At 41.6% G+C, this 25,470-nt stretch overlaps 1 protein-coding gene across 5 annotated transcripts in view; it reads right to left on the bottom strand.

The window, feature by feature from the left end:
- Positions 1 to 8,803: 8,803 nt before the first annotated feature.
- The window catches only part of LOC133404486 (teneurin-3-like), a 281,787-nt gene continuing 265,120 nt past the window's right edge, over positions 8,804 to 25,470 (bottom strand). For all 5 annotated transcript variants that reach the window (XM_061680417.1, XM_061680418.1, XM_061680419.1 and 2 more), the window contains 6 exons: positions 19,912 to 20,114; positions 17,218 to 17,328; positions 16,701 to 16,843; positions 16,470 to 16,594; positions 14,330 to 14,460; positions 8,804 to 11,197 (listed from right to left, as the gene is read on the bottom strand). In XM_061680417.1, the coding sequence (XP_061536401.1) occupies positions 10,442 to 11,197; positions 14,330 to 14,460; positions 16,470 to 16,594; positions 16,701 to 16,843; positions 17,218 to 17,328; positions 19,912 to 20,114 (1,469 nt within the window). In that variant the 3' untranslated portion in view covers positions 8,804 to 10,441. The remainder of the gene's footprint in view (positions 11,198 to 14,329; positions 14,461 to 16,469; positions 16,595 to 16,700; positions 16,844 to 17,217; positions 17,329 to 19,911; positions 20,115 to 25,470) is intronic.

Here is a 25,470-nt window from a genome sequence, read left to right as displayed (position 1 = left end):
GGTGGGTCGAGGTCCAGTCCTGGAAAAGGATCTCTAGGCTCTCTCTAGGGAGCCTGCCGTGGCCACGGTCTTTCTGGAGTCCACCTCATTCTCACTACCTAAGAAAAACAAAACAAACCTCTTGCTCTACAATATCACAACGTGACACTAGTTAATCACAAATTCTCAAAAAAAAAAATTCCCACAACTTATTTTCCCCACAACTAACTAGCTTAAACAAAGGTGTGTTATCAGTGCCAAGCGTGTCTTCATTGCAGAAAGATAACAAAAAGAAACAGCATTGTTGAATGCAGTGTGTGACAATACAATGATTTGCAAATCATCCATCCATCCATTATCAACACCGCTTATCCTGGTTAGGGCCGCTGGAGCCTATCACAGCTGACTTCGGGCGAAAGGCAGACTACACTCTGAACTGGTCGCCAGTCAGTCGCAGGGCACATATAGACACGGACAACCATTCGTACTCACATTCACACTGTCACTGAGTGGGAACTGATCCCACGCTGCCCATACCAAAGTCAGGCGAGTGCACCACTACACCATCAGTGACTCGATTTGCAAATCATGTTCAACCTATATTTAATTGAATACACTACAAAGACAAGATATTTAATGTTCAAACTGATAAACTTTATTGTTTTTAGCAAATAATCATTAACTTAGAATTTTATGGCTGCAACACGTTCCAAAAAAGCTGGGACAGGGTCATGTTTACCACTGTGTTACATCACCTTTTCTTTTAACAACAGTCAATAAACGTTTGGGAACTGAGGACACTAATTGTTGAAGCTTTGTATGTGGAATTCTTTCCCATTCTTGCTTGATGTACAGCTTCAGCTGTTCAACAGTCCGGGGTCTCCGTTGTCGTATTTTACGCTTCATAATGCGCCACACATTTTCAAAGGGAGACATGTCTGGACAGCAGGCAGGCCAGTCTAGTACCCGCACTCTTTTACTACGAAGCCACGTTGTTGTAATACTTGCATAATGTGGTTTGGCATTGTCTTCCTGAAATAAGCAGGGGCGTCCAGGAAAAGATGTTCCTTGGATGGCAGCATATGTTTCTCCAAAACCTGTATGTACTTTTCAGCATTAATGGTGCCTTCACAGATGTGTAAGTTACCCATTCCATTGGCACTAACACAGCCCCATACCATCACAGATGCTGGCTTTTGAACTTTGTGTCCATAACAATCCGGATGGTTCTTTTCCTCTTTGGCCCGGAGGACACGGCGTCCACAATTTCCAAAAACAATTTGAAATGTGGACTCGTCGGACCACAGAACACTTTTCCACTTTGCATCAGTCCATCTTAGATGAGCTCGGGCCCAGAGAAGCCGGCGGCGTTTCTGGGTGTTGTTGATAAATCGCTTTTGCTTTGCATAGTAGTTTCAAGTTGCACTTAGGGATGTAGCGCTGAATTGTATTTACTGACATTGGTTTTCTGAAGTGTTCCTGAGCCCATTTGGTATATCTTTTACACATTGATGTCGGTTTTTGACGCAGTGCCGCCTGAGGGATCGAAGGTCACGGCCATTCAATGTTGGTTTTCGGCCTTGCTGGTTACATGCAGTGATTTCTCCAGATTCTCTGAACCTTTTGATAATATTATGGACCGTAGATGATGAAATCCCTAAATTCCTTGCAAATGTACGTTGAAGAACATTGTCCTTAAACTGGTCGACGATTTTATCACGCACTTGTTCACAAAGAGGTGAACGTCGCCCCATCATTGCTTGTGAATGACTGGGCAACTTGTTTTTGTTCTTCCTCAAACAACCCAGGTGATGTATACATCGGTAATTCTTTTTTCCTCTTCCCACTTCCCATTTCCAGTACTCGTTAGAAGCGCTGTTTTACAATATTCAAACATCTTCGAAATTGTCGGGGACTCGAACCCCTCATTGCCGGGGTCTCGAACCCCTGACCCCTGGCCTCGAACCAGGGGACTTTATAACCTGGTCTTTAATCCGGACTTTAAGGACCCGAACCTTACAGTGGAATGTGGGGAGAGTAATTACCTTTACCACTTAATACAAACACAAGATTGTTTCAAATACAGTACGCCAATGAAATGGTCGAATTTTCAAGGAATTAATATTTTCCTTTCCGTAATTCTTTGTTTGGAGGACAACAGGTCCGTTTGGGTCCTGAGGTGACAGCCGACATCCAGAGCCCCGCCAGCCCCCACTCCGTCTTTAATTCTTTGGGTTGAGGCAGGACTCGTGTGTTGATCCTGGATGATCAATCACTCCCAGGGTCTCCTGGAATTGCGAACAATCCTAGGATCCCACTTCTGACACCAACTGTTTTGGCAAATCTTTTTCTGACAGAATGAGCAAGGAAGGAAACTTGTCTTTGTGGGGTTTTGTTACAAGAAAGAAAGAAATAGAACGAATGAAAGAGAGAAAAAGGTACAAGTCATCATGAGTTGTGACCCCTTACTGAAGCACAAGCCAAGAATCACCTTCGTTATACAGATGTGAAAGAGACAGAGAAGAAAAGAAAAAAGAAAAGAAATACACCCCTCTCATTCCCACAACATTCTCACACAATTAGCTTTGTCCAGCTGCACTCAAACTTATCTTAATGGGAACGGGTGCATGGGGAGGGTGAATATATGTGATCTATATCAAACGTAAACTTTCCAAATCACCACAAAGTGATGGCATTTCACACAAGCACAGGCTGCCACAGGAGCGTCTCCACCATCGCTCGAACTCTTGGACTTTGCTGTCCTGTCAAAGGTTTGTTTTACACCGCACTACAATGCGACATTAATTCTTCATCATCATCATCATCAGAATCGTTGACGTGGAAGTACAGGTAAGTTTATGTCAGACCAGACTTTGTCTGCTACTGGTAACACTGTAACCTAATACTATCTGCCACATGGGCAGGTGGGTGGTGTATAAACCGGCATTACACTGGTGAAGTGGGTGTCATGTCACCTTTGCAGGACAAAACACAAGAACTGTCAAGGGCTGGCTCCTACAGAGCCAATGGCCAACATGTACTTGATTGGTGGATGGAGCTCGTCAGCCTAGGTCGATCATTCATCAAGGGCAAGGACAAGTCTGACGTAACACCCATCGCTTCTTTGCAGGGGAAGAAAGCCTACGGCCTTGTGACAAGAGCACAACAACTTCAGAGGAAGTGGTGGATGAAGTGACAGTCGAGAACTTCTCTTTACTGGAGAAAGACAAAAATACATTTCTCTTAATGTAGGTTTGTTAAAAACATTCTTCTGTTTTAAAGAACCCGGTTACGTGCTTTGTCAAAGTATTACTGCCTCTGTACACTGTGTAAATTCCAATTCATGTCGCAGCTTTTAAGATGAGACTGAAGTAAACTTCAATTTATTCACAGTTTTCCCAGTTTTTATTAAATTGAGTGGTGTGCTGAGATAAATTTAATCTATCATATTGTGTGGGTGGCATGTTGGGTGACTGGTTGGCACATCTGCCTCACAGTTCTGAGGTCACTGTGCCTGCGTGGGAGAGTTTTCACAAAAAACACTCATGCATTTGAAGACCCTAAATCGGGGTTGTTAAATGTGTGGGCCAGAACCGGACTGTTTTTGGGGTCCAATCTGGCCCGCGGGGATGGAGGGAACACATTTGCTGCTGTTTTTCCAATCAAAAGGAACTGTTGTTGCTAATATTGTCCACTCGGGGGCGCCCTGACAACAACTAAATGACTGATATACTTATATAGAAACAATATAAAATGCTGTGCCACCTTTTCACTACCGTTCTGTAAAAATGAATACCTCCTGTGGAAATATTTGAAGACATTGAATTTTGCAAAAAACATAAATAAAAATTCACTCAAAAGCTTCACTTCAAAAGAGGTTGGTTTGGTATTTATTTTCGGGATGTACTTTTATGTAGACATTTCCAAAGTATGGATAACTGAGCCGTGCAGGCTTACAAATTAATGATAATGCTGAAATCGCAACCGTATTTGTTACAAATTTCAGATTGCTCATATAATTTGCCACAAGATAATGATCAATAAATGAATATTTTCTGAATGTACTTGTAATTATTGAAACCAAAACAATGGCGAAAGGTTTTTGCATTGTTGTCCTTTATAGCTTTTGAAGCCACAAATGTACTCGTCTGGCCCACTTGAGATCAAATTGGGGTGAATGTGGCCCGCGGACAAATGAGTTAGAGACCCCTGCCGAGTCTAAATTGACTGTCGCTGCGAATGTGACTGTGAATGGTTGTTTGTTTATATGGGCCCCCGCGATTGGATGGTGACCAGTTCAGTATCTACCCTGGGATAGGCTACTGCACACCTGCAATCCTAGTCAGAATGAACGGTTCAGGGAATGGAGGGATGGATATTGTTCCATTTGAATTGCAAATGTTAAGTCAGAACTTAAGCATACTTGTGTATAAATCAAAAGGGGGATGATGAAGAATTACTGGGAAACATTGAGGAAAGACTGTTTACGATTTGATCAAAGACATTCCAGGAACATTTTAGCGTACAATGGTTCACCGATTCAATGGTTCTCAGTTGTGCTCTGTGGTGTAATGTCACACGCTAACATTTGAAAATCAGCAACTATCCTGTCTTCTCCCTCCAGGCTACTGCAGTCCTTGGTGCAGGCAGAACATTCGTGTGCGAGTTCAGTTTTTCCATTATCTAATGTGAATCAAATCCCAACTGAAAGAATATCCTGGTTGACGTAACCTAATTGACCAGTCAGTGTGAGGTAGCTCCGTTGAAGGCTGCTGCTGCAAAATAGAAAGAACCCAAGTTGCCTCTCTGCTAAAGGATGGGGAGAAGTTCGAATGAATTATATTATAAAGTTATCAGATCATTTATTTTATGTTGCAGGGTTCTTCAGAGTCAGTTAGCTATTAAAGCTTTTTAGAAGCTACTTGAAGGTCTTCTGATAATTTTCTCTGTCCATTGTTGTCTATTTTCATTGCAAACACAACAACATATATACTGTAGCGACAGAGGACTGGATGTTGATAGGTACCCCCAAGAGTCCTTTTCATTGTGAAAGATGATATGATATGATATAGCCTGGCATTTTGACTGGCCATTTTCTCTCACACATCTGTGCAACTGCGATGCCATTTACTCATGAGTCAACATTTGGAATCACAGCCAAACTACTTGCAGGCGGTCGGCAACTAATGAAAACTAGTTGAGTTGCGTTCGGTCATGTCGCTTGGTACGCGGCTGGTTTTATGTGCACACATTAATTGGATTATTGAGTTTTTTCTCTCCACTTTTTCACACTTCTCTGTCAAGTCACAGTTTCCATGCACTGCGTGCAATTCGATCTTTGGCTTAATGGCCGCCTCCACTACTTCGAAGGGGCCATAATGCTTTGTTCAGAGTGGCTTGTTTCTACTTTGCTGGTTGCTCCCAATTACAGAGTGGTTAAAAGGATCATTTTATAGCTCTGTACAATTTGTATCAGTGGTAATGTTGAATTTTGTTGTACAAAGGAGCTCGATGCTATGGTGGCGCTCAAAGGCGGGGAGAATAAAATAAAGTGCGCCAAACACCAAACAACTTCACTACCAAGGTCCTCTCGTATTTATTGGGTGTTAGCTAAAAGTCAAGACTGGGATGATAAAATTGGATTTATATTAAGATGATTTGCTTGGATTGAATACGTGAATTCCAAAAATTCTTTTATTTTGTGATATTTACATCGAGATCTGTTAAACAACTCAGGAAACACCACGTTTTGTTTGAAGCCCCTCACTTTTCAAGTGAGCAAAAGTATTGGAACAGACATTATTAAATGAACTTAAATGTTTTATTTATTTATTAAGTATATATTATTATAATGGCAGCACGGTGGACGACTGGTTAGCACATCTGCCTCACAGTTCTGAGGAGCGAGGTTCAATCCCCGGCCCCGCCTGTGTGGAGTTTGCATGTTCTCCCCATGCCTGCGTGGGTTTTCTCCGGGCACTACGGTTTCCTCCCACATCCCAAAAACGTGTGGTAGGTTGATTGATGACTCTAAATTGCCCGTAGCTCTGAATGTGAGTGGAAATGGTTGTTTGTTTGTACGTGCCCTGCGATTGGCTGGCAACCAGTTCAGGGTGTACCCCGCCTCCTGCCCGATGACAGCTGGGATAGGCTCCAGCACGCCCGCGACCCTAGTGAGGAGAAGCGGCTCAGAAAATGGATGGATGGATGCTGTTCACAGTTTGACATCAGGGGACCAAGACAATACCAATTGATCAGCAGTCCCTTGCCATTGCAAGGCTTCAAACAAGATGTTCTCAAAGGGAAGTGCCCACTGAGCTTAGCGTGTCAGTGTCATCAGCAGGTTGCAAAAGAGAGGGACAGAGACGCGAAGAATCACAGTAGAGCTTAGAAGTCGACGACGACCTTAGAAAAGTTGTTTGTTTGTATGTGCCCTGCCATTGGCTGGCGACCGGTTCAGTGTGTACCCCGCCTCTCGCCCGAAGATAGCTGGGATAGGCTCCAGCACGCCCGCGACCCTACTGAGGATAAGCGGGACAGAAAATGGATGGTCAAATCATCAGTCAATAAAACGTTTGTGGCTCATCTCTATACTTCTTTGCAAAATCCAATCTGGCCTTCCGATTCTTTTTGCTGATGAGTGGTTTGTATTTTGTGGTATGGCCTGTATATTTCTTCTCTCAGTCTTCTTCAAAGAGTGGATTGTGATCCCTTCACCCCTGTCCTGTGGAGGTTGGCAGTGATGTCACTGACTGTTGTCTTTGGGTGTTTCTTCACAGCTCTCACAATGTTTCTGTCATCAACTGTTGTGTTCGATGTCTGTTGCTCAAGTACACCAGTAGTTTATTTCTTTTTCAGCACATTCCAAATTGTTGTGTTGGCTTTGCCCAATGTTTGTACAATAGCGCTGATCGATTTCCCCTCTTCTCTCAGCTTCACAATGGTTTGCTTTTCTCCCACAGAAAGCTTTCTGGTCTTCATGTTTGCTTAACAGCAAATGCAGTTTTCACAGGTGAAACCCAAAGCCAAAAACAAGCACGATCTAATGTTTAAGCAATCAATCTAAAAGACAACACCTGAACTAGAAACACTCATCAGTCACATGTTCCTATACTTTTGCTCACTTGAAAAGTGGGTGACTTCAAACAAAAGGTGCTTTGTCCTGAGTTGTTTAACTCATCTAGATGTAAATACAATGAAATAAAAGCTGGAATTCTCATCTTTTGTCTCATAGTCATCTTTTGAGCTGAAACCCAAAGGTCTTCAGTATACAACAAAAACAAAGGAATTGGCCTTGCTATTCCAATATTTTTAGAAGGGACTGTACATAGATAACAAAACAAAGTTGAATTAAACAGACTACAAAACTGTACTTGTGGATGGTCTACATACTCACTTCCAATATTTAGAATTGCTGAGGCGATTTATTGCATGTTTCAGGTGATTTTGTTCCTAGTCTGTCTTCATCACTTAATTTAGAATTTAAAAATTTGAAAACTCTACATTTGTAGAGTAACCATATCACAGATTAAACTGATGTTTAATAGATGTTCCACCACTGTTTATATTTGTCTTCCATCCTTTATAAATTTTGTTCCTTCTATGTCCAAATGAGGCACGGTGGACGACTGGTTGGCACATCTGCCTCGCAGTTCTGGGGACCGGGGTTCAAATCCCGGCCCCGCCTTTGTGGAGTTTGCATGTTCTCCCCGTGCCTTGGTGGGTACTCTCCGGTTTCCTCCCACATCCCAAAAAGGTAGGTTGATTGAGGACTCTAAACTGCCCGTAGGTGTGAACGTGAGTGTGAATGTTTGTTTGTTTCTATGTGCCCTGCGGTTGGCTGGCGACCGGTTCAGGGTGTACTCCCCCTCCTACCTGAAGATAGCAGCCTGCGACCCTAGTGTGGATAAACGGTAAATCGATGGATGGATGTCCAAATGACCCCATGCGTCTTCGTCTTGGTTTGTAAATTACATTTTATGGGTAGCTATAGAGACGGAAGCAAATGCACAAGTCCTCCGACTCAATCAATGGAAGTGTATACCTGCAAGAGTAGCAGTGTGTCTCGTTTTTTTTTTTTTTCTATTTTCCAAACAGTCGAGAAGCTCAGGGTTCGTAGCTTGCCCTGTTGTGTGGAGTTTGCATGTTCTACCTGTGCTTGCGTGGGTTTTCTCCAGGTAGTATGTATTATTGCCCACATTAAAAAAAAAAAAAAAGAATGTTAGGTTTACTGAAGACTATATTTTCCATAAATGTGATTGTTTTGCTATGTACCCTAGGATAGGCACTAGCTTAGCCACTACTCAATGAGGACAAGCGGTGCAGAAAATAAAAAGGGAATCACAAAAAGGAACTTTTTTAATATGGGGGCAGGTCTAGAACCACACTCCAAAACCAACGGAATCCCACATGAATGAGCACTTTGTCGCCGTTGGTAAGAGAAAGTTCCTTTTTAGGACAAAACCTTTAGCAGAACAGAGTTTTAGTGGTAGTGGCATTAGACGGAACCACCCCATCAAATCAGATTGCTTTTAAGAGGATAAAATATGCTTTAATTGTTGAAGTATTTTGAGCAAACATGGTCATGGACAATTTACCAATATACCTTTTAATTAATTAATTAACTTTTAAATTGTAAAAAAAAAAAAAAAAAAATCACACTAAAGTAAAAATCTTCGTCATTGTTGTGACACTGGCAGCATGGTACTCCGGTGGATGGAAAAACCATGATGTTGGGTTGCAGCATTTTCATAACTGACAATCAGTATTACAAACAAAGATGAGCTGAAAATAAACAAAATCAACAACAAAGAAATGAGTTTCAAAGATTTTATTGTTTACTGTAGAAACACTGTACATAAATTATTTTCAGAGACGAGTATTGTTGTACAGATAAGTGGAATTTCTCAACATTCAACAAAAAGATGAACCTGTTACACTTCAACTTGTCAATTGTTTGTGGAAAACAAAAACAATAGTGGCATATGTTCCCTGTAAATGCTCTAAGTTTATGCTCCTTAAAATGATTCAGATTCAGATCCTACCCTTAAAAACAAACACACAAGGAAAACTCCCTAAGAGAACAAAGACCGACACAGTCATGGAAAAACATACACACCAATTCTTGATTTATTACTATTAGTCAATGATGGCGATACACTCTCCTCTTAAAGAGACAAGCAAAAATGTTGAGAGAAGCAACAATAGTTCCTACTCACAGCAATACTCCCCCTCCCCCCAAAAGCCAAGACAACATATTTCTATTGCAAGCAATACTACAAACTTTGACCGATAAAAGCACAAGTTGTACGCATTATATGACTCAGTCACATTTTGCAGAATTGTAGGACTCTTGGACTTATTAGGGGATCAGTGTTGTACAGAACCACTGAACAAACTGGACTCACACATGGTCCATCCAAAGAGAACCATAAACTGCCATGGCACTATCCCATCTTCTGAAAGGATCTGTTGATTTAGAGGGGATGCGGAGGAGTTCATGGAAACTGACCAAACAGATCATAGATCAACAAAGAAAAAATAGAATTTAAAATGTCCCATTTTGTCGGGTTAAGATCATAGTCCGTTCCTGTGGTGTAAGTTGTAGTAATAGTCGTAGTGGTATCTGTAATAGTATGTAAACACTTTTGATTTTTATATCCCCCTTGTTTTCCAAAGCAAATGCAATACAATGTTTCAATATAATACAAACCAAAATATTCAGACTATCCTTTATTGTCCGTCGTACAAATCAGTCCTTTTATGTGCCATTCTCTCGGAGAAAGTCTACAACAGTTCCGTTCGATTGCTCCAGCCATGAAATAACAAAAGCTCCTTCTAGACCATGGGGGTCAAAAACCAACGGTGAAAGTTACATCTGGCTCCATGGTTAAATGATACTGGCAACATCTGCTAGGGATCCACAGACATTTATGTGTACTGCTCAGACAGTTCAGAACTCTTGAAATGCGAGGCAACTGATGTAGCCGTGATAGAAGTTGAAATGCTCAGTTGGCTATCCGAAAACTAGTTTTTACTTCCCACTGTAATCACCGCTTTGACAGCATGACATAAAGCATTCAGGATAGCCCCACCCCGCCTTCCAGGGAGACCGAGTGAGAGGGTGGGCCAATGCATGCATTTGCTGTTCAAAGGCAATTCAAAGAAAGAAAGAATGAAAGAAAAAGGCATTGGTCAATATACTGAAGGTTTTCTTGTTTCTTATAATTTAAATCAGATTTGTCTTTGTTTCATATCAGTTATATTGACCTGATTGTTTGATCATCTTCGTAACGCCTGAGTTGTCCTCAGAGAAAAATATATTTGCAAACATGGACCTCTTCAGATGTCAACCTTTGACTCTGAAGACAGTTCAGTCTGTGACATCCATTTTTGCTAAAATTGAATTTATTTTTCATCTTTTTGGAGTCTCCGACAGCCCTCTGTGTACAAATACACCCTGTTACCTCCTCCCTATCTCGCTCTGTCGTAAGAACTGGATGTTGTTAGCACTGTCAGCTAGCTCCGGGTACTGCTCTATGGACAATACGTAATAACCGTCGTAACCCAAAACCTTCCCACTGCTCAGCAGTTGCCTTTTCTCTCCCTCTGTCCACAGCCGAACTCCCTCCTCGCCATCTCTCACACGCTGCTGTTCGCGGGTCCAGGCACTTGTCAACGCCCTCTGCCTCGCATGCTCCAGGACTCGTGCCTTCTCCTCATCCAGCGTTGTCCCATAACGCACGTGGAGTGCCAGAGCGCCGTACTGCAGCTCCACATCAGCGAAGCGCCGTGTTCGGCCATTCATCACTGTTGTAGACTGTGACACTGTCACATTCACACCATTTTCCAATGATTTATGTCCCGAGGTGAGCCGCAGTGCACTGAGATCGTTCTCGGGCAGGCTAGTCTTGATGAAATAGTGAGTGTCCCGTCCTTCCACTGTAAAATGCAGATCCTCTAGATAAAATGCATTGTTTAGGACTGCAGCCACTTTGATGCAGTCCTCGTTGGCAATGTTGAGAGCGCTGGTCACCACGCGGCCTTGGATAACAGCAAGCATCACGCCTTTCCCAATTAGAGACTTGACTGTCGCAAACCAGAGCCATGGTTTTGCATGGTCTGTATGGCGTCGGCTGAGCTGGATTTCTGGCATTCGCTCGAAAGACAGGAAGGCCCGAGACTGGCGGGTCACCTCCTGCTGGACACCTGAGATAGACTGTGATAGATAAAAGATAGGAAGTTAAGTTTGATTTTACTTGAAACGCTTACATGCACATGAATAAAACACACTGTAGCTTCATAGAATGGGTTAGGGGATGAGTTGTTACATTGACAAAACAAACTGTAACTTCACACACTAACACTAACAATTTCAAACTTTCGGTTGAAATTGAAGAATTAACGTGAAATGCACTATGCCCTTTCCAGGTGAACTTTATTTTGACTTTCTCTAGACTTTCGAAAGAAAATGCCAACTGTTGAATGTTTCAGTACTTTTTGCACAACTTGCTGTTCTCAAACAAGGGGGCAGACCTTGGTATTTGATTGCTGAAAATTTCTAAGGCCTTCGTCGACTTCTAAGCTCTACTGTGATTCTTCGCGTCTCTTTCCCTCTCTTTTGCAACCTGCTGATGACACTGACACGCTAAGCTCAGTGGGCACTTCCCTTTGAGAACATCTTGTTTGAAGCCTCGCAATGGTAAGGGACTGCTGATAAATTGGTATTGTCTTGGTCCCCTGATGTCAAACTGTGAACAGCATCCATCCATCCATTTTCTGAGCCGCTTCTCCTCACTAGGGTCGCGGGCGTGCTGGAGCCTATCCCAGCTGTCATCGGGCAGGAGGCGGGGTACACCCTGAACTGGTTGCCAGCCAATCGCAGGGCACGTACAAACAAACAACCATTCTCACTCACATTCACACCTACTGCCAATTTAGACTTGTCAATTAACCTCCCATACATGTTTTTGGGATGTGGGAGGAAACCGGAGAGCCCGGAGAAAGCCCACGCAGGCACGGGGAGAACATGCAAATTCCACACAGGCGGGGCCGGGGATTGAACCCCGCTCCTCAGAACTGTGAGGCAGACGCTCTAACCAGTCCCACACCGTGCCGCCTGTGAACAGCATGACTAACTAATTTTGTGCCTAACACATATTAAACCCATCTATCGGGTGCCAAACACGTAATAACACGTAGTTTCTGTTTCTTCAGGGGAAGTGGTAGAGGACACTTTGAAGTACCTCGCCACAAAGTTTCAACACCCAACTAATCGCGAAACTGTCATCAGAGGGCAGTGATACACCATCATTTGACACACATCCCTGGAGAGCACAGGTGTCAAACTCAAGGCCCGGGGGCCAGATCCGGCCCGGCACATCATTTTATGTGAAATGCGAAAGCAAATCATGTGTGTCAACTTCCATGATTCTTGCTAAAATCTGTTCCAAAGTTTTGTTTAATATTCATATGTAATAAATAGTCATGAACTATTGCAAGCATGTTTTGCCTCCATTGCTGTAGAGCCTGACATGCACTGTTGAGCAGCGTGGACAGGCTTTTCACACTCAGAGGAAAAAGTATATGTAAAGCATTTGCAGAATATGTATTGTACTGTACTGTACTTGGCACAATTGTGTGTTTGTGTCAGAAATGTGTCATAACTGAAATGACGACGATAACTTTCGCCATGTCAACAGCCAGGAAACAGCATGAAGCATCATGACTGACATGATATCCGGTGGGTTTGCGTCACCCACAGCGCATTATATAGTTAAATACATGATTACTTTGCAATCAAAAGCCATTCCCAAATGTTGTTTTAGCTGGATAATGCAATGAAAACACGTAACGTGACAAAAAGCAAAAACATATACAAGCATCGAAGTTACGGTTGCATAAATGCTGCTTTTCACAAAAAGGTAATTATCTCCATAATCTGAGACGTGACCATAAATTCGTAAAACTCACCTGTTTTACTGCACATAACTAAAGAATGGAAAATGGCAGGATCTAGCTTTTTTTTTTCTTTTTTTTTTTGCTGCTGAAAGAAGAGAGTTCATCCTTTAATTTGGTATGAATATAATCATCGAACAAAATATTCTGTAAGCCTCTAAAAGTCGTTCAAAAGTCTCAAAAATGGCTGGCACTAAATGAGTTAAGAGGTTGTTCTGAATACCAAATTGAATTGAACCAGGAAATGTATTGATTCATATAGATGTATGGAAATATTGTTAGTACATATAACAATTTTGCTATATATTGTACAGTTAGACATATGCATTCAAAAGTTTAGAAAAAGTCAAATTAAGTTTAGCTTGTAAAGGTTATCGTGCATTTTAGATTGATCCTGAAATTTCAGCCGAATGTAGTGAGTGTATTAAAAGTATAATTCCCTGTAGCACTGTAGAGCTGGGAGAAACAAAAATCAACTGTAGAACATCATGGTCGTGTACCATATACTATCAGTGTTAAGGCTCAAACAACTTAAGATATGTAACATTCGTTACTCTCCAAGACAAGGTCTGTGAGAGTCTGGTAACCTTAAGAGTGTGTGCATTACTGTGTCTTCAAAGCAGCACAAATGAATCCAATGAAGTACACAGCTCTCGTTTTTTTCCTGTCATTCTTTCCTTAATAACAATTGAATGCGTGATGATCTTTTCTCCACCTTTGTTTTTTGTTTTTTTTCTAATTTGTAATTGATCTCGCGGTCAAAATGGAAGTAATTAAGTCTCTCTCTCGCTCTCATTAATTACTGTCATTCAGGCTGTGTGTAAGTGAAATTTCCCATCTACAAACAGCCCCAGTGAAATTGAGTGTGCGTAAGGAGGAGGACAAAAGAAAAAATGTGAGGGGGAGAATGACTGGTCTTTCCGGGTGCCTTATCCCACCTCGTTTCCTCTCTCATTATGCCAACTCCACAGTCCACTTTAGCGCATTTCCCCACATTTCAATTGTCTATTGATTTCATTGTGTATTTACACTCACTTAGATTCAGACACTAGCTAATACCTCTGCTCTTGCCTGTTATTGTCTCTGTTTTAAAGTAAATATTCCCTTCACCAAGCTGATATTATACATTAAGTATTGTCTTTGTCTGAATTGGATGCATTTTTTGAAATGAGAAACAATTTTTCCATCCCATCTGTCCACTGTTCAGATTGCAATTGAGTGTTTGAATTAAATTCAGCTAAATACTAATTTTATAACAATTCACAATTTGAATTAACAGTGAAACAATGTTCTAAACAGCTGTGAAATGTTGATTTCTGTGTATATGCTATGGGTATGATGTGTAGTTTGGATAAGACAATAATTGTTATGAAGGCATGTGAATGTGACTCACAGGCAGGTCATCCCACAGTTGACTTTTTTTCATCTCCAGCGATGGCTGTGTCAAATCAAATTTTGGAATGGGGAATCCCGGAATTGCGTTGTGTAGATGGAATCCAAACGTGACCAACCAGATGTTGACATCTCAAGAGACAGAGCAGATAAAACACACACACACACACACAAAAGGTTAAAATCTTCCTGTATTATTTTTTACAGTACCACTGTGAAGCCCAAGCTGTACATACCAAATAGTTATCATAGTTAGTTCTGCGCCTCTTGTTATAATCTAAGACAATATTTTTTCCCACTTGTCCAACAACACTGCAATATCACAGCAATCATACAAGACACAACACAACCGCAGAATTCTTTCATTCATACAGCTTGCTTTCTGTGGCTCCAATCAATTGATGGGTTTGTTAACTCTGATACCACATTTTATAATGGTTGGTTGGACGGTTAAATATAACTGCTTATTACTTCATATTCATTCCCGTTTCAGCTAAACGTTAAATTTTGCATTGTTAAAATAGTTATTTACAACTGTTTTATCATGTCAAATGGTTTATATGTGCAGGTTTTAACTTTTCTTCCTGTTTTAAGCTTGTAGCCTTTTATTTTGAAGGGTACACACCGGAACTCAGCATTTTGGCATGAAAGGTAACTTCACACGACACCAGTGAATTTTGAAAATGAAAGCAAAAGTAGACGGCAAGAAAAAGAGTAATGAATGGAACCAAATGCTATAAAACGTTGATTCCTTTACCTGGCCACCGAGGAGGAACACGGTTAGTGTTTGTGATACTGTGAGGCGTTTATGTGAATTTTGTCCCAATTCATTGTGATGTGAGGTTGCTAGTTTGACCTTTGGTGAAGTTTTAGCTCAATGTTAAGCTTGTAATGCGACTGTTTCTACTTTCTTTCCAGTATGGTAAAATAATTGATATTTTATTTATTTTTCGTCTGTCATCAGCTCTTACATTGTTTGAAGACTGAAATAAATGCTAAAAAAAAAAAAAAAAAAAAGTGCAAGAGTGGAACCCACCATTTAACTTGTTACCTGCCTCAATCTTGGCATCGACATATTTTATTGTTTCACACTCTCCCAAATGACAGAGTTGACTTCACTGAAGTTCCACGCGGTGTAGGCTGAGGCTCGGAGCGGGAGGGAGCGTGTCAGACTTCTATACATCGCGAAAACCTCCTTTGCACAATATAATCTTATTCCAAGTGTTGCACTAAGGCGACTGGTCATTTATTTTAACAAAGTTAAGGCACACTTGTTCGCCGTCCGCCATTGGACACATGCATGTCTTCGTAGGGTTTTGCCACCTGCTTCTTTCGGGTCAGAGGACTGGAGGCATCGCCCTGGGAACCGAAATTTTTAAATTTGAACGATTCCGGGAGAAGTCCCAATTCCAATCGGTTCTTGATTCACGATGCCCAACCCTACCGGTTGTAAAATAATAATTAAAATGAAATTAAAGGCATATTTCTTTTGGGAAAAAGATCGTTTTAATAACAGTTTTAGTATATATGACAAAATGTGTGTTTTTTTTGTTTTTTTTTAACACCAAACTATCTTTCAAGGTCTGTCTACCATTTTCTGAAAAGGCTTGCTTCTACAGTATTTAAAGTTCCTGTTTAGTGCATAATCAATGGTTACAAATTAGATTATTGTTTAGTCATTTTTTAGAAGTTTATATCAAGAGTATCATTAAAGCTTTACCAACAATTTGCAAGCCATTACAAAAACGCTAAAATGAGTGTTTCGTCACTCTATGTACAGTTCTGTAAATAAATATTGTCAAGAAATCGTTAGCATAAAATTCAAATATTAAAGTTCTTTCTACTAGTAGTGGGATTAGATTTTTTTTCCAAGGTTGTATGGTTGTTAAATATTTCTCAACACAAACACAGAAATGTGTCCTAAATCACTAAAACTGAAGCGTAATGCGCCTATGTAAGCCCTTGCAGCATATAACCCAATTTAAGTTACATAATCACGGTCTGGAAAACCCACTAAGCAATTATAGCAATAAACGTTTAGTGCGTTTCTGTAAAACTGACTGGCTGCAAAATTCTATCCACTATATGTGCAAATCCAATTTCCATTTTAGGCTTAACTGTACTGTATGTTTCAGTGTTACCTGTCACATATTCTTTGACTTGATGTATTTTGCTGATGGGGTTGTTGCCTTGGAACATGTACAGATTAAAAGGCTGAGGGTCTTTCCCAACCCTGGTCCATGTGCTGATGTCAGGGGTTGTCCACCTTCATGACAACACATCAGGGTTAGACAAATCACTGACAAAGTGGTTATGTAAAGTAGAATCACAGCTCGTTCTCAGAACAAAGTGAAGAAGAGTGAACAACTTACCTCCCGGCGGGGATGTCATAGTCTCTATCTCCAAAATGTAGTAATCGTGTCAGACGATCATACAAGCCTCCATGGAAACCAATAACCAGCACAAAATCTGGGTTTGAATCAAAATAAATCTCGCCATACGCCGTGTACTGCACCTGCACATAGGCCTTGTGTCATTTTTAATATTAGTAGCGATATACTGCACACAAACATGTTTTTTTTTTTTTATTTATTATGTCCCAAGCAAATACAAGCTGCTTTCACACTCAATTCTTTGCAAATTGGCGCATCAGAGGCATAAGAGGAGTGCCGGGATTTATTTGCCTGTCCCATTCAGACAAGTCCCACCAAAGCGGCCTATTGCCAGGACGTGTGTGCTTTGCACATAGTTGACGTTTGTTGCGCCATTTACATAATTAGATGCCTTGCAAAGTCAGCGTGACACCAACAATTGCTTTCAACACAAAGGGCAGAGAGTCTCGGGTGTGAAACATCACATGGTGGCTGTGGCTGTGGTTACTGCGCATACCTGCTTAAGTAAGAGTCCATTGTTGCTGAAGACAGCCAACGGGGTCCCAGTGTTATCACATGCAATATAAAACTCTTCTCCACTGCTGATTTCCATCGCAAAAACGTGGCCCTGTGCAATAAACATTTTTATTATACATACTGTTAATATATTAACAGTATTATACATACTGTTAATATTCTAATGAAACGTTATACATTTCCTCTCCGATTTTTTCCCCCTCTGAAAAGCACCCAAAACATGTTGCAATCATACGGTAACACATGAGCACATACTGTCCATTTTATGGATGAAACTATGGAGTGAAAAAAAAGGTTCCCATTTTAAAGGAATAACAGTTCATCTTGATAGGCATTACACAAGATTTTGTTATTTGTATGCAGTATGTGGGAGATTTTACACAACCTTTGTGAAGTCAGATGTCACTCTTGTTGGAGGAGAGGGCATTGCAAGTGATGCAAGTGGTGATACAATGGTTTAAAACTGGTTGGTACGTCTGCCTCACAGTTCTGAGGGCCGGGGTTCAAATCCCGGCCCCGCCTGTGTGGAGTTTGCATGTTCTCCCCGTGCCGGCGTGGGTTTTTTCACAAATTACAATTGAGCCAACCCAGAAAGGGAACGTCCAACATTATTAGGAATCCAGCGCATTTTCCTGGAAGGGCACGCCCTGCTCCAATTATACTGGCTTCAGGACACATGCCGCTGCAATACGATCGGCTGCTGCATCCCTGTACAACAGGCGTCACCAACCTTTTTGAAGCTGAGCGCTACTTCGTGAGCACCGATACTACGAAGGGCTACATGAGCTGTTTGCGGCACACTTCTGACATGACATAAAACTGCACGGATGACTTTTTAGTAGTAATCATAATAAAAAGAATAGCAGTAGTAGTAGCACTATGTGAAGAGACTGCTCACATATCAATGGTAATTATTTTCTACAATAATGGTAAGAAAAACATGTTTAAACAAGAAACATTTATTTATGTTTATGTGCGCAAATATTTGAAAGTCAGGGGGAACACCTGCTGTCCTTGTAGTGCAAATAATCATTTGTAACATTTTTAGGACAAAGACATCATCCATCTTCTTGTCACAAGTTATAAAGTCCATTCTGAACAGGTTTGAACATTTTGTGCAATATTTTTAATGCATTATTGATATGATGTTTTCAAAACAAATATTGTCTCTGTGATTTGTCTACTCATTTATGTTGGTGGGAGGGAGGCCTGGCACTGCATTCTGCTCACCAGTGTGTTGTAATCTGGTGTATAATTCGACACTGCAACTCTGAGTGAGTCTTGTAAATGTGCATCAGTCAGGCGTGTTGTGTGTTTGTTCTTGATAAAGTTCATGTTGGAAAAGTCTGATTCACATAGATAGGTTGAACCAAAAAAAAAAAAAGCAGGCAATTTTCATAGCTGCTGTGCATACAACCTGTACTTTTCTTTGTCCACAAGTCTTTGCCTTCAAATTCCTGTCCTAGTCTGTTTATGATTTGGGAGTACTTGTATACTACTTGATCCAAAGCTGCAGGTGCAGAAGCATTGCCATCTAACACTGACCGCGCAGAGGGAAAGTGCAGCATTTTTTTGCTCTATAAATGCACCGAAAACATTTTCATCTTTGCTTTAAATGCATTTACTGCACTTATCATCTGAGCAGGACAACTGCTCCAATTGCACACGAAACATCCTGTGCTGTTTGGGTTTGGAGCGGATGCCATTTATTACCTTCACGACAGGGGTCGTCACATGATCAAAACCGGTCACTTTTGCGCATATCGCCTGCTGGTGAATGATGCAGGGGTAATGTCGAATTTTCGGGAAGTCTGCATCACCTTTGTATTGCGCAATAAAGCCGGGATGCCGGCCTGTCATGGCTGTTGTCAACGACACCAGCTTCTCTAATGGCACTGTCGCTGTCCACCGACTCGTCACGCTGAATGCTAAACCACCTGCACGTAGCGAGATCCTGGTCCGGTTGCTCTGTTAAGTTCTCCGACATAGATGACACTCGTCTAGCCATCGTACTTGCTCCAAGTTGGACAGTGGTGAGAGCAGAGATGACATCGGGACCATGCTTCTCATGTTTGAACATTGTTTTGGCAACAATCATCATAGCTTCTTTGAAAACCTACCCATCCGAAAATACTTTCTTATTCTTTATCAAAAAATGTGAAGCTCTGAACGAGGCTTCGGTTGCATTCTGTGATTTTTTTTTTCACACCGTTGTTTGTGTGCGCCAGCCTTAACCACCATAATCCTAACCTTAACTCATCCTAAACTGTCCTAAACCCTACCCTAGTCCTAACCCTAACCATAATAAACTTCTCTGTTTTTTTTTTTTTTTTTTTAAATAATATTTGGGATGGACATCTCTGCGTAGCCTCCCCTTCCTGCGATGCAGGAGCCAATCATGTTGAAGCGAGGCAGGTCTTGCAAAATGGGACGTTCCCTCTCCGGGTTGTCTCAATTGTAATTTGTTTCGTGTTTTGTAAAAGTGTTTTGAATTTTGTTTGTCATTTCTTAAATGTAAAAGTGTTTCGGTTTTTATTCATTTGTTTTCTGAAATGTAAAAGTGTTTTGGCTTTTGTTAATTTGTTTTGCACTTCCAGGCCACCATAGTGCAAGCACATTTTAGAAAAAAAGATTGAAAAAAATAAAAAATAAATTAAAAATCAAAAGTTGTTACCTGCAAGTCATAGTAAAAGGAGGTGATTTCGGAGCTAGAGTGGTTGTAAACATGTGTAATCCTGGTGGGGTAGTTCAGGTCAGCATAGAAGAACTGCAGATGTTGTCCTTGACTGTTCCTGGCTGCCACTCGTCTACCCAGACCGTCGTAACGGTACTGGATGGTCCAACTGGCAGCTTTACTGTAGACCCGAATGAGAAGACCTAGCGTAGTCACAGGCACAATAAAATCAGGAGGTCAAAAGTGAAAGATGCCATGTGTAAATTGAGCAGCATCACATTATGGCAGGAGGTCCAAAATGTAATATTCACTCACTGTGAACATCATGGTAAAATTGGATGATTGGTAGTTGGACTTCAAGTTATTTTTATGATGTAAAATAACTACACAATATGGATCATAGATTTAAAAAAACAACAATATTTTTCTGCTAGTCTTAATGTTTCATTTCTTTAAAAACAAAGCTAAAAAAATGACATAAAATTAACATTTTAATCCACACAAGCATTTCAGTATTTATCTGAGAAATGCCTTTGTAGTCTAAACCTGCCGCACACTGAGCGACGCAGCCGAATGCGACTGAAACGGACAAATGCAAAAACAGCCGAAGACACAGCTGCACACCAGGCCATTGACCCTCGCACATCCTGTATAACCAACTCCCTGCAATGGAAAACCTGTGACCCCTGGTGTTCTTATCGGAAAAGAACGGTTTGAGCCTCCACATATACTACTCTATATTATTTTTTTATTGGACCAAAAACAACATGGCATAACTGTCTGTCAAGGATGAAGCGAATTACCCTGGCTGCTGTAACTATATTATGATGATAGAAAATGCGTGAGAAATACAGGACATAGTGTGGATATTTCAGGTTGTTGGCATTCATTCATTTTTTAGCCACAGATACACTGTTACAAATTAGAATTTTAGTAAAATATTATTGTAATATATATATATATATATATATATATATATAGGTGTGAAAAAGGATTCGCCCCTTCTCAAATTCTTATATATTTACATAGTTTCCCCACTTTAATGTCTGAGGTCATCAAACAAACGTAAATAGACAAATATAACACAAGTGAAGTTAAAATGCTGTTTTAAAATATTGTTGTCATTTATTAAAGGGGAAAAAATGTAAAGTTACCTGTCCCTGTGTGAAAAAGTAATTACCCCCCTTCTTAAATCATGAATTGTGGCTAATCACAATTTTTAGTTAATTTCACTGATCACAGCCAAGCTTGATTAACTCCAGACTTCTTAAATAAAGAATCTGTCCTCCTCAGTGACGGTGTGAATGTGAGTCTGAATAGTTGTCTGTCTCTGCATGTGCCGTGCGGCGATCTGGCGACCAGTTCAAGGTGTAGTCTGCCTTTCACTCAAAGTAAACTGGGCTAGGCTCCAGCGCCCTGCGACCCTGAATAGGATAAGCGGTGTAGAAAATGGATGGATGGACAGTATGGAAAGAGTTACAAAAGCCATTTCTAAAGCTTTAGGATTCCAGGGAACTATAGGGAGAGCCATTATCCTCACATGGAGAAAAAAAGGAACTGCGGTGAACCTTCCCAGGAGTGGCTGGCCGACAAAGATTACGCCAAGGGAACAGCAATGACTCATCCAGGAGATCACAAAGCAACTCAGGACAACTTCTAAAGAACTGCAGACTTCCCTTGCCTCAGTTAAGTTCATGACACAACAATAAGGAAGAGACTGGGCAAAAATGGCATCCATGGCAGAGTTCCAAGCCAAAAACCACTGCTGACCAAAAATAACAAAGCCTCATCTTACTTTTCCAAAAAACAAAAACAACGAATGATTCCCAAGACTTTTGGGAGAATATTATGTGGACCTGGACAACTTGCTGTGATTGATGGAACCATGAATTTTAGCCATCGGTTTATGACCTCAAGATGAAGCGTACTTGGGTTCTCCATCAGCATAACAATCCAAAACACAGCATTGCCTTAAAAAAAACAAAATGAAGGTTTTGAAGTGGCATCGTCAAAGTCCAGACTAGAATCCGATTGAAATGCAGTGGCATGACCTTAAAAAAGCCGTTCATAGTCGAAAACCCTCAATTTTTTGTTGAATTCAAACAATACTGCAAGGCGGGTAGGCCAAAATAGCTCCACAGAGATGTGGAAGACTCATTGCCAGTTATAGAAAACGGTTGATTTCAGTTGTTGCTGCTGAGGATGACGCAACCAGTTATTAGGTTTAGGGGGCCCATTACTTTTTCCACATTGGGCCAGGTAACTGAATTTTCTCTTTCCTTAATAAATGAAATAACCATTTAAAAACAGCATTTTAAGTTCACTTGGGTTCTATTTATCTGATAATTACATTTGTTTGATTTTAAACAAGTTGTGAAACTGCAAAAATAGAATAATTTGAGAAGGGGGCCAGGACGTTTTCACGGTACTGTGTGAATATTACATATTATATATTGTAGCGTTTATTGGGGGACATCAAATTTGAGCTTAATTTAGAAGAAAAGAATGAGTTGGAAGCGGCGCCTGCGTCAATTCCGGGTTATCCATCCATCCATCCATCCATCCACAGCCGCTTCTCCTCACTAGGGTCGTGGGCGTGCTGGAGCCTATCCCAGCTATCATCGGACAGGAGGCGGGGTACACCCTGAACTGGTTGCCAGCCAATCCCAGGGCACATAGAAACCAACCATTCGCACTCACATTCACACCTACGGGCAATTTAGAGTCTTCAATTAATGCATGTTTTTGGGATGTGGGAGAAAACCCACGCAGGCACGGGGAGAACATGCAAACTCCACACAGGTGGGGCCAGTGATTGAACCCCGATCCTCAGAACTGTCTGCCTACACTTCTGGGTTATCGTAATTTTAAATTACAGCGTTATAAATCAAGATCTTTGATAGATATGGGGGGCACCACGTCATATTTTTACAAGTTTAATTTGAGGCGAAATGACGACAAACCTTTATAATCAGTCTCTTAACGGAAGGTGGCTACAATTCAGGAATTTTGAGTTCTAGACTTTCTAGAGGTTTAGTTCCGAACCCAATAACACAATGCAAGTGGTGAATTTTATAGAAAATGTAATAATAAAAAGGGCTTTAAAATGATAAAACACAGACAAAAACACAAAACAAACAACATATCTACGCACATTGGCAAAGGAAGGGATTTGTGACGTGAGATGAGCAGAATGGGCGTGTAGTGAATGCATACAGTTGAGGACTCCTGGTCTCGTTAATATAAACCCAAATATGCACTAATCCGTACTTTTAGTTGACCGCAATGTTGGACTTACGTGTCTGGAACACGTTTGAAGAAGGCGAGTCAGGCTCCCGAGTGTTCGGCTGGCCCGGTCCGCACCGGTAACAGGTGGATTTGACGGGAGGGAGGAATGGAAAAACAGGAGCAGCAGGAGGCCAACGAGTTCTCAGGCAGGACTTCTCGGGTGACGTTCGGAGCGGGCGCGCTGCGTACGCTTCCGTTCTCTCAGATTGAGTTCGGGCCCCCAAGCAGGGTGGCTCGAAGCGCTTACAAGAAGCGGCAGCCGAGGATCGTCTGATGTGTGCTTCCACCTCGGCTGAGGTGGGCGGTCCTCGGCGAGTTGGTCGGAGTGACCAAAAAGACCTCTGCACCAAGACTCAAAAAAGGTTCTCTACTTCTCCCAGCTCCGGCCCCTTTTATGGCCAGAGTGGGTCCCCCCTTCTTTTCTCCCACCTTTGTGAACACAGAGGGGCTAGACTGCCTTTTGGCGTTATTTTTTCATTCTAGGATTATTTTGTGGTTTCAAACCAGTGGAATAAAATATTAATTATTGGGTTTAAGATAACGAGACCATTTTCCTCACCCTGCATTGGTCCACGCTTATCCTCTTTCATACCTGTAATGAATGTTTCAAATGTTATGTGGTGTGGAGAACATTTTCATGTGACATTTGTGGCATGGGGTGAGACATTCCCTCTGGTTCAGTTAACAACAGATTTGACATTAGACATTCAAGTTTGCAGCAATACAGTCACTAGTGGCGTTCATGTAAAGTTCTTAAAATATTGACTTCCAGTCGAGTCACTGACTTTCTTATGAACCCCCGTATGTAGTGTCGTTCCTTCGCCCATGGGTGTCGCTGTTGCCCGTTCCAACTCCCAAGTGGCAGCTCTCAGCAGGGTGGAGACGTCGCTGCGGGTCCAATCCTTCGACTGGCGGGGAGTTAATTAATTTAGCGTTCGGGGGCGAACCCAGCATCTGTGGGTCTCCCCTTTGAAGTCTCAGGCAGACGTGATTCACTTAGCATCGGCTTGACAAAGCAAATGTCTGTGTCTTGTTGAAGATAGTTTATTGTGTTAATCCATTTAGAGTCTGCGTTACAGTCTACCTCGGCGGGGAGCGGCGGTAGAGCGAGCCTGGGGTGCCAGGTGGCATCTTTTGCATGGCATGTCCGCTACATACAAACAAGTATTCGCTACTTACATTTCTTACTCTTTGTTATATTGCAGCCATTTGCTAAAATCATTTAAGTTCATTTTTTCCCTCAATGTACACACAGCACCCCATATTGACAGAAAAAAATCAGAATCAGAATAATCTTTATCTGCCAAGTATGTCCGAAACACACAAGGAATTTGTCTCTGGTATTTGGAGCCGCTCTAGTACAACAGACAGTCAATTTACAGAACACTTTGGGGACATAAAGACATTGACAAAAAACAATTGTGCAAAAAGATGCAGAGTCCTCTAGCACTTAGAGCAGTTCGAATGACTAATATTGCAATAGTCCGGTGCAATGACCATTGTGCAAAGGGCGCTGAGACTTCAAGGAGTGTATGCGGTTTAAAGTGACGAGTAGTCCGATCATCTGGGACAATGTTGGTTGTGCAAATGTTACAGATACTCCTCAATCAGTGTGCAAATGGAGCAGATGCTATTCTGGCATGAGTGGCCAGTATATGCAAATAGTGCAGCATGGTGAGACAACTACAGTGAGTGCACGAGTAATACATAATTGGCCCCACAGAAATGTGACAACGAATTCAAGTCAAAAAATGTCCAGCTTGTTGTAATGGAATTATAGGTTAGGTTTTTAAGAAGTTGATCGCAAGAGGGAAGAAGCTGTTGGAATGTCTACTAGTTCTAGTTTGCGTTGATCGGTAGCGCCTACCTGAGGGAAGGAGCTGGAAGAGCTGGTGACAGGGGTGCAGACGGTCCGAGAGGATTTTGCACGCCCTTGTCTTAGTTCTGGTAGCGTGCAAGTCCTCAATGGTGGGTAGGGGGGTACCGACAATCATTTCAGCAGTTTTGATTGTCCGTTGCAGTCGGAGTTTGTCCTTTTTTGTAGCAGCACCAAACCAGACTGTGATGGAAGAACACAGGACCGATTCGATGACCGCTGTGTAGCACTGTCTCAGCAGCTCCGGTGGCAGGCCGTGGTTTCTCAGAAGCCGCAGGAAGTACATCCTCTGCTGGGCCTTTTTGAGGACGGAGTTGATATTGGTCGCCCACTTCAGGTCCTGAGAGATTGTAATTCCCAGGAACTTGAAGGTCTCGACGGTTGACACAAGGCAG

This window comes from Phycodurus eques, chromosome 6 (genome assembly GCF_024500275.1).
Source record: "Phycodurus eques isolate BA_2022a chromosome 6, UOR_Pequ_1.1, whole genome shotgun sequence".
NCBI lineage: Eukaryota > Metazoa > Chordata > Actinopteri > Syngnathiformes > Syngnathidae > Phycodurus > Phycodurus eques.
The sequence above is the reverse complement of the archived record's forward strand: the minus strand, read 5'-3'. Positions and strand labels throughout refer to the sequence as shown.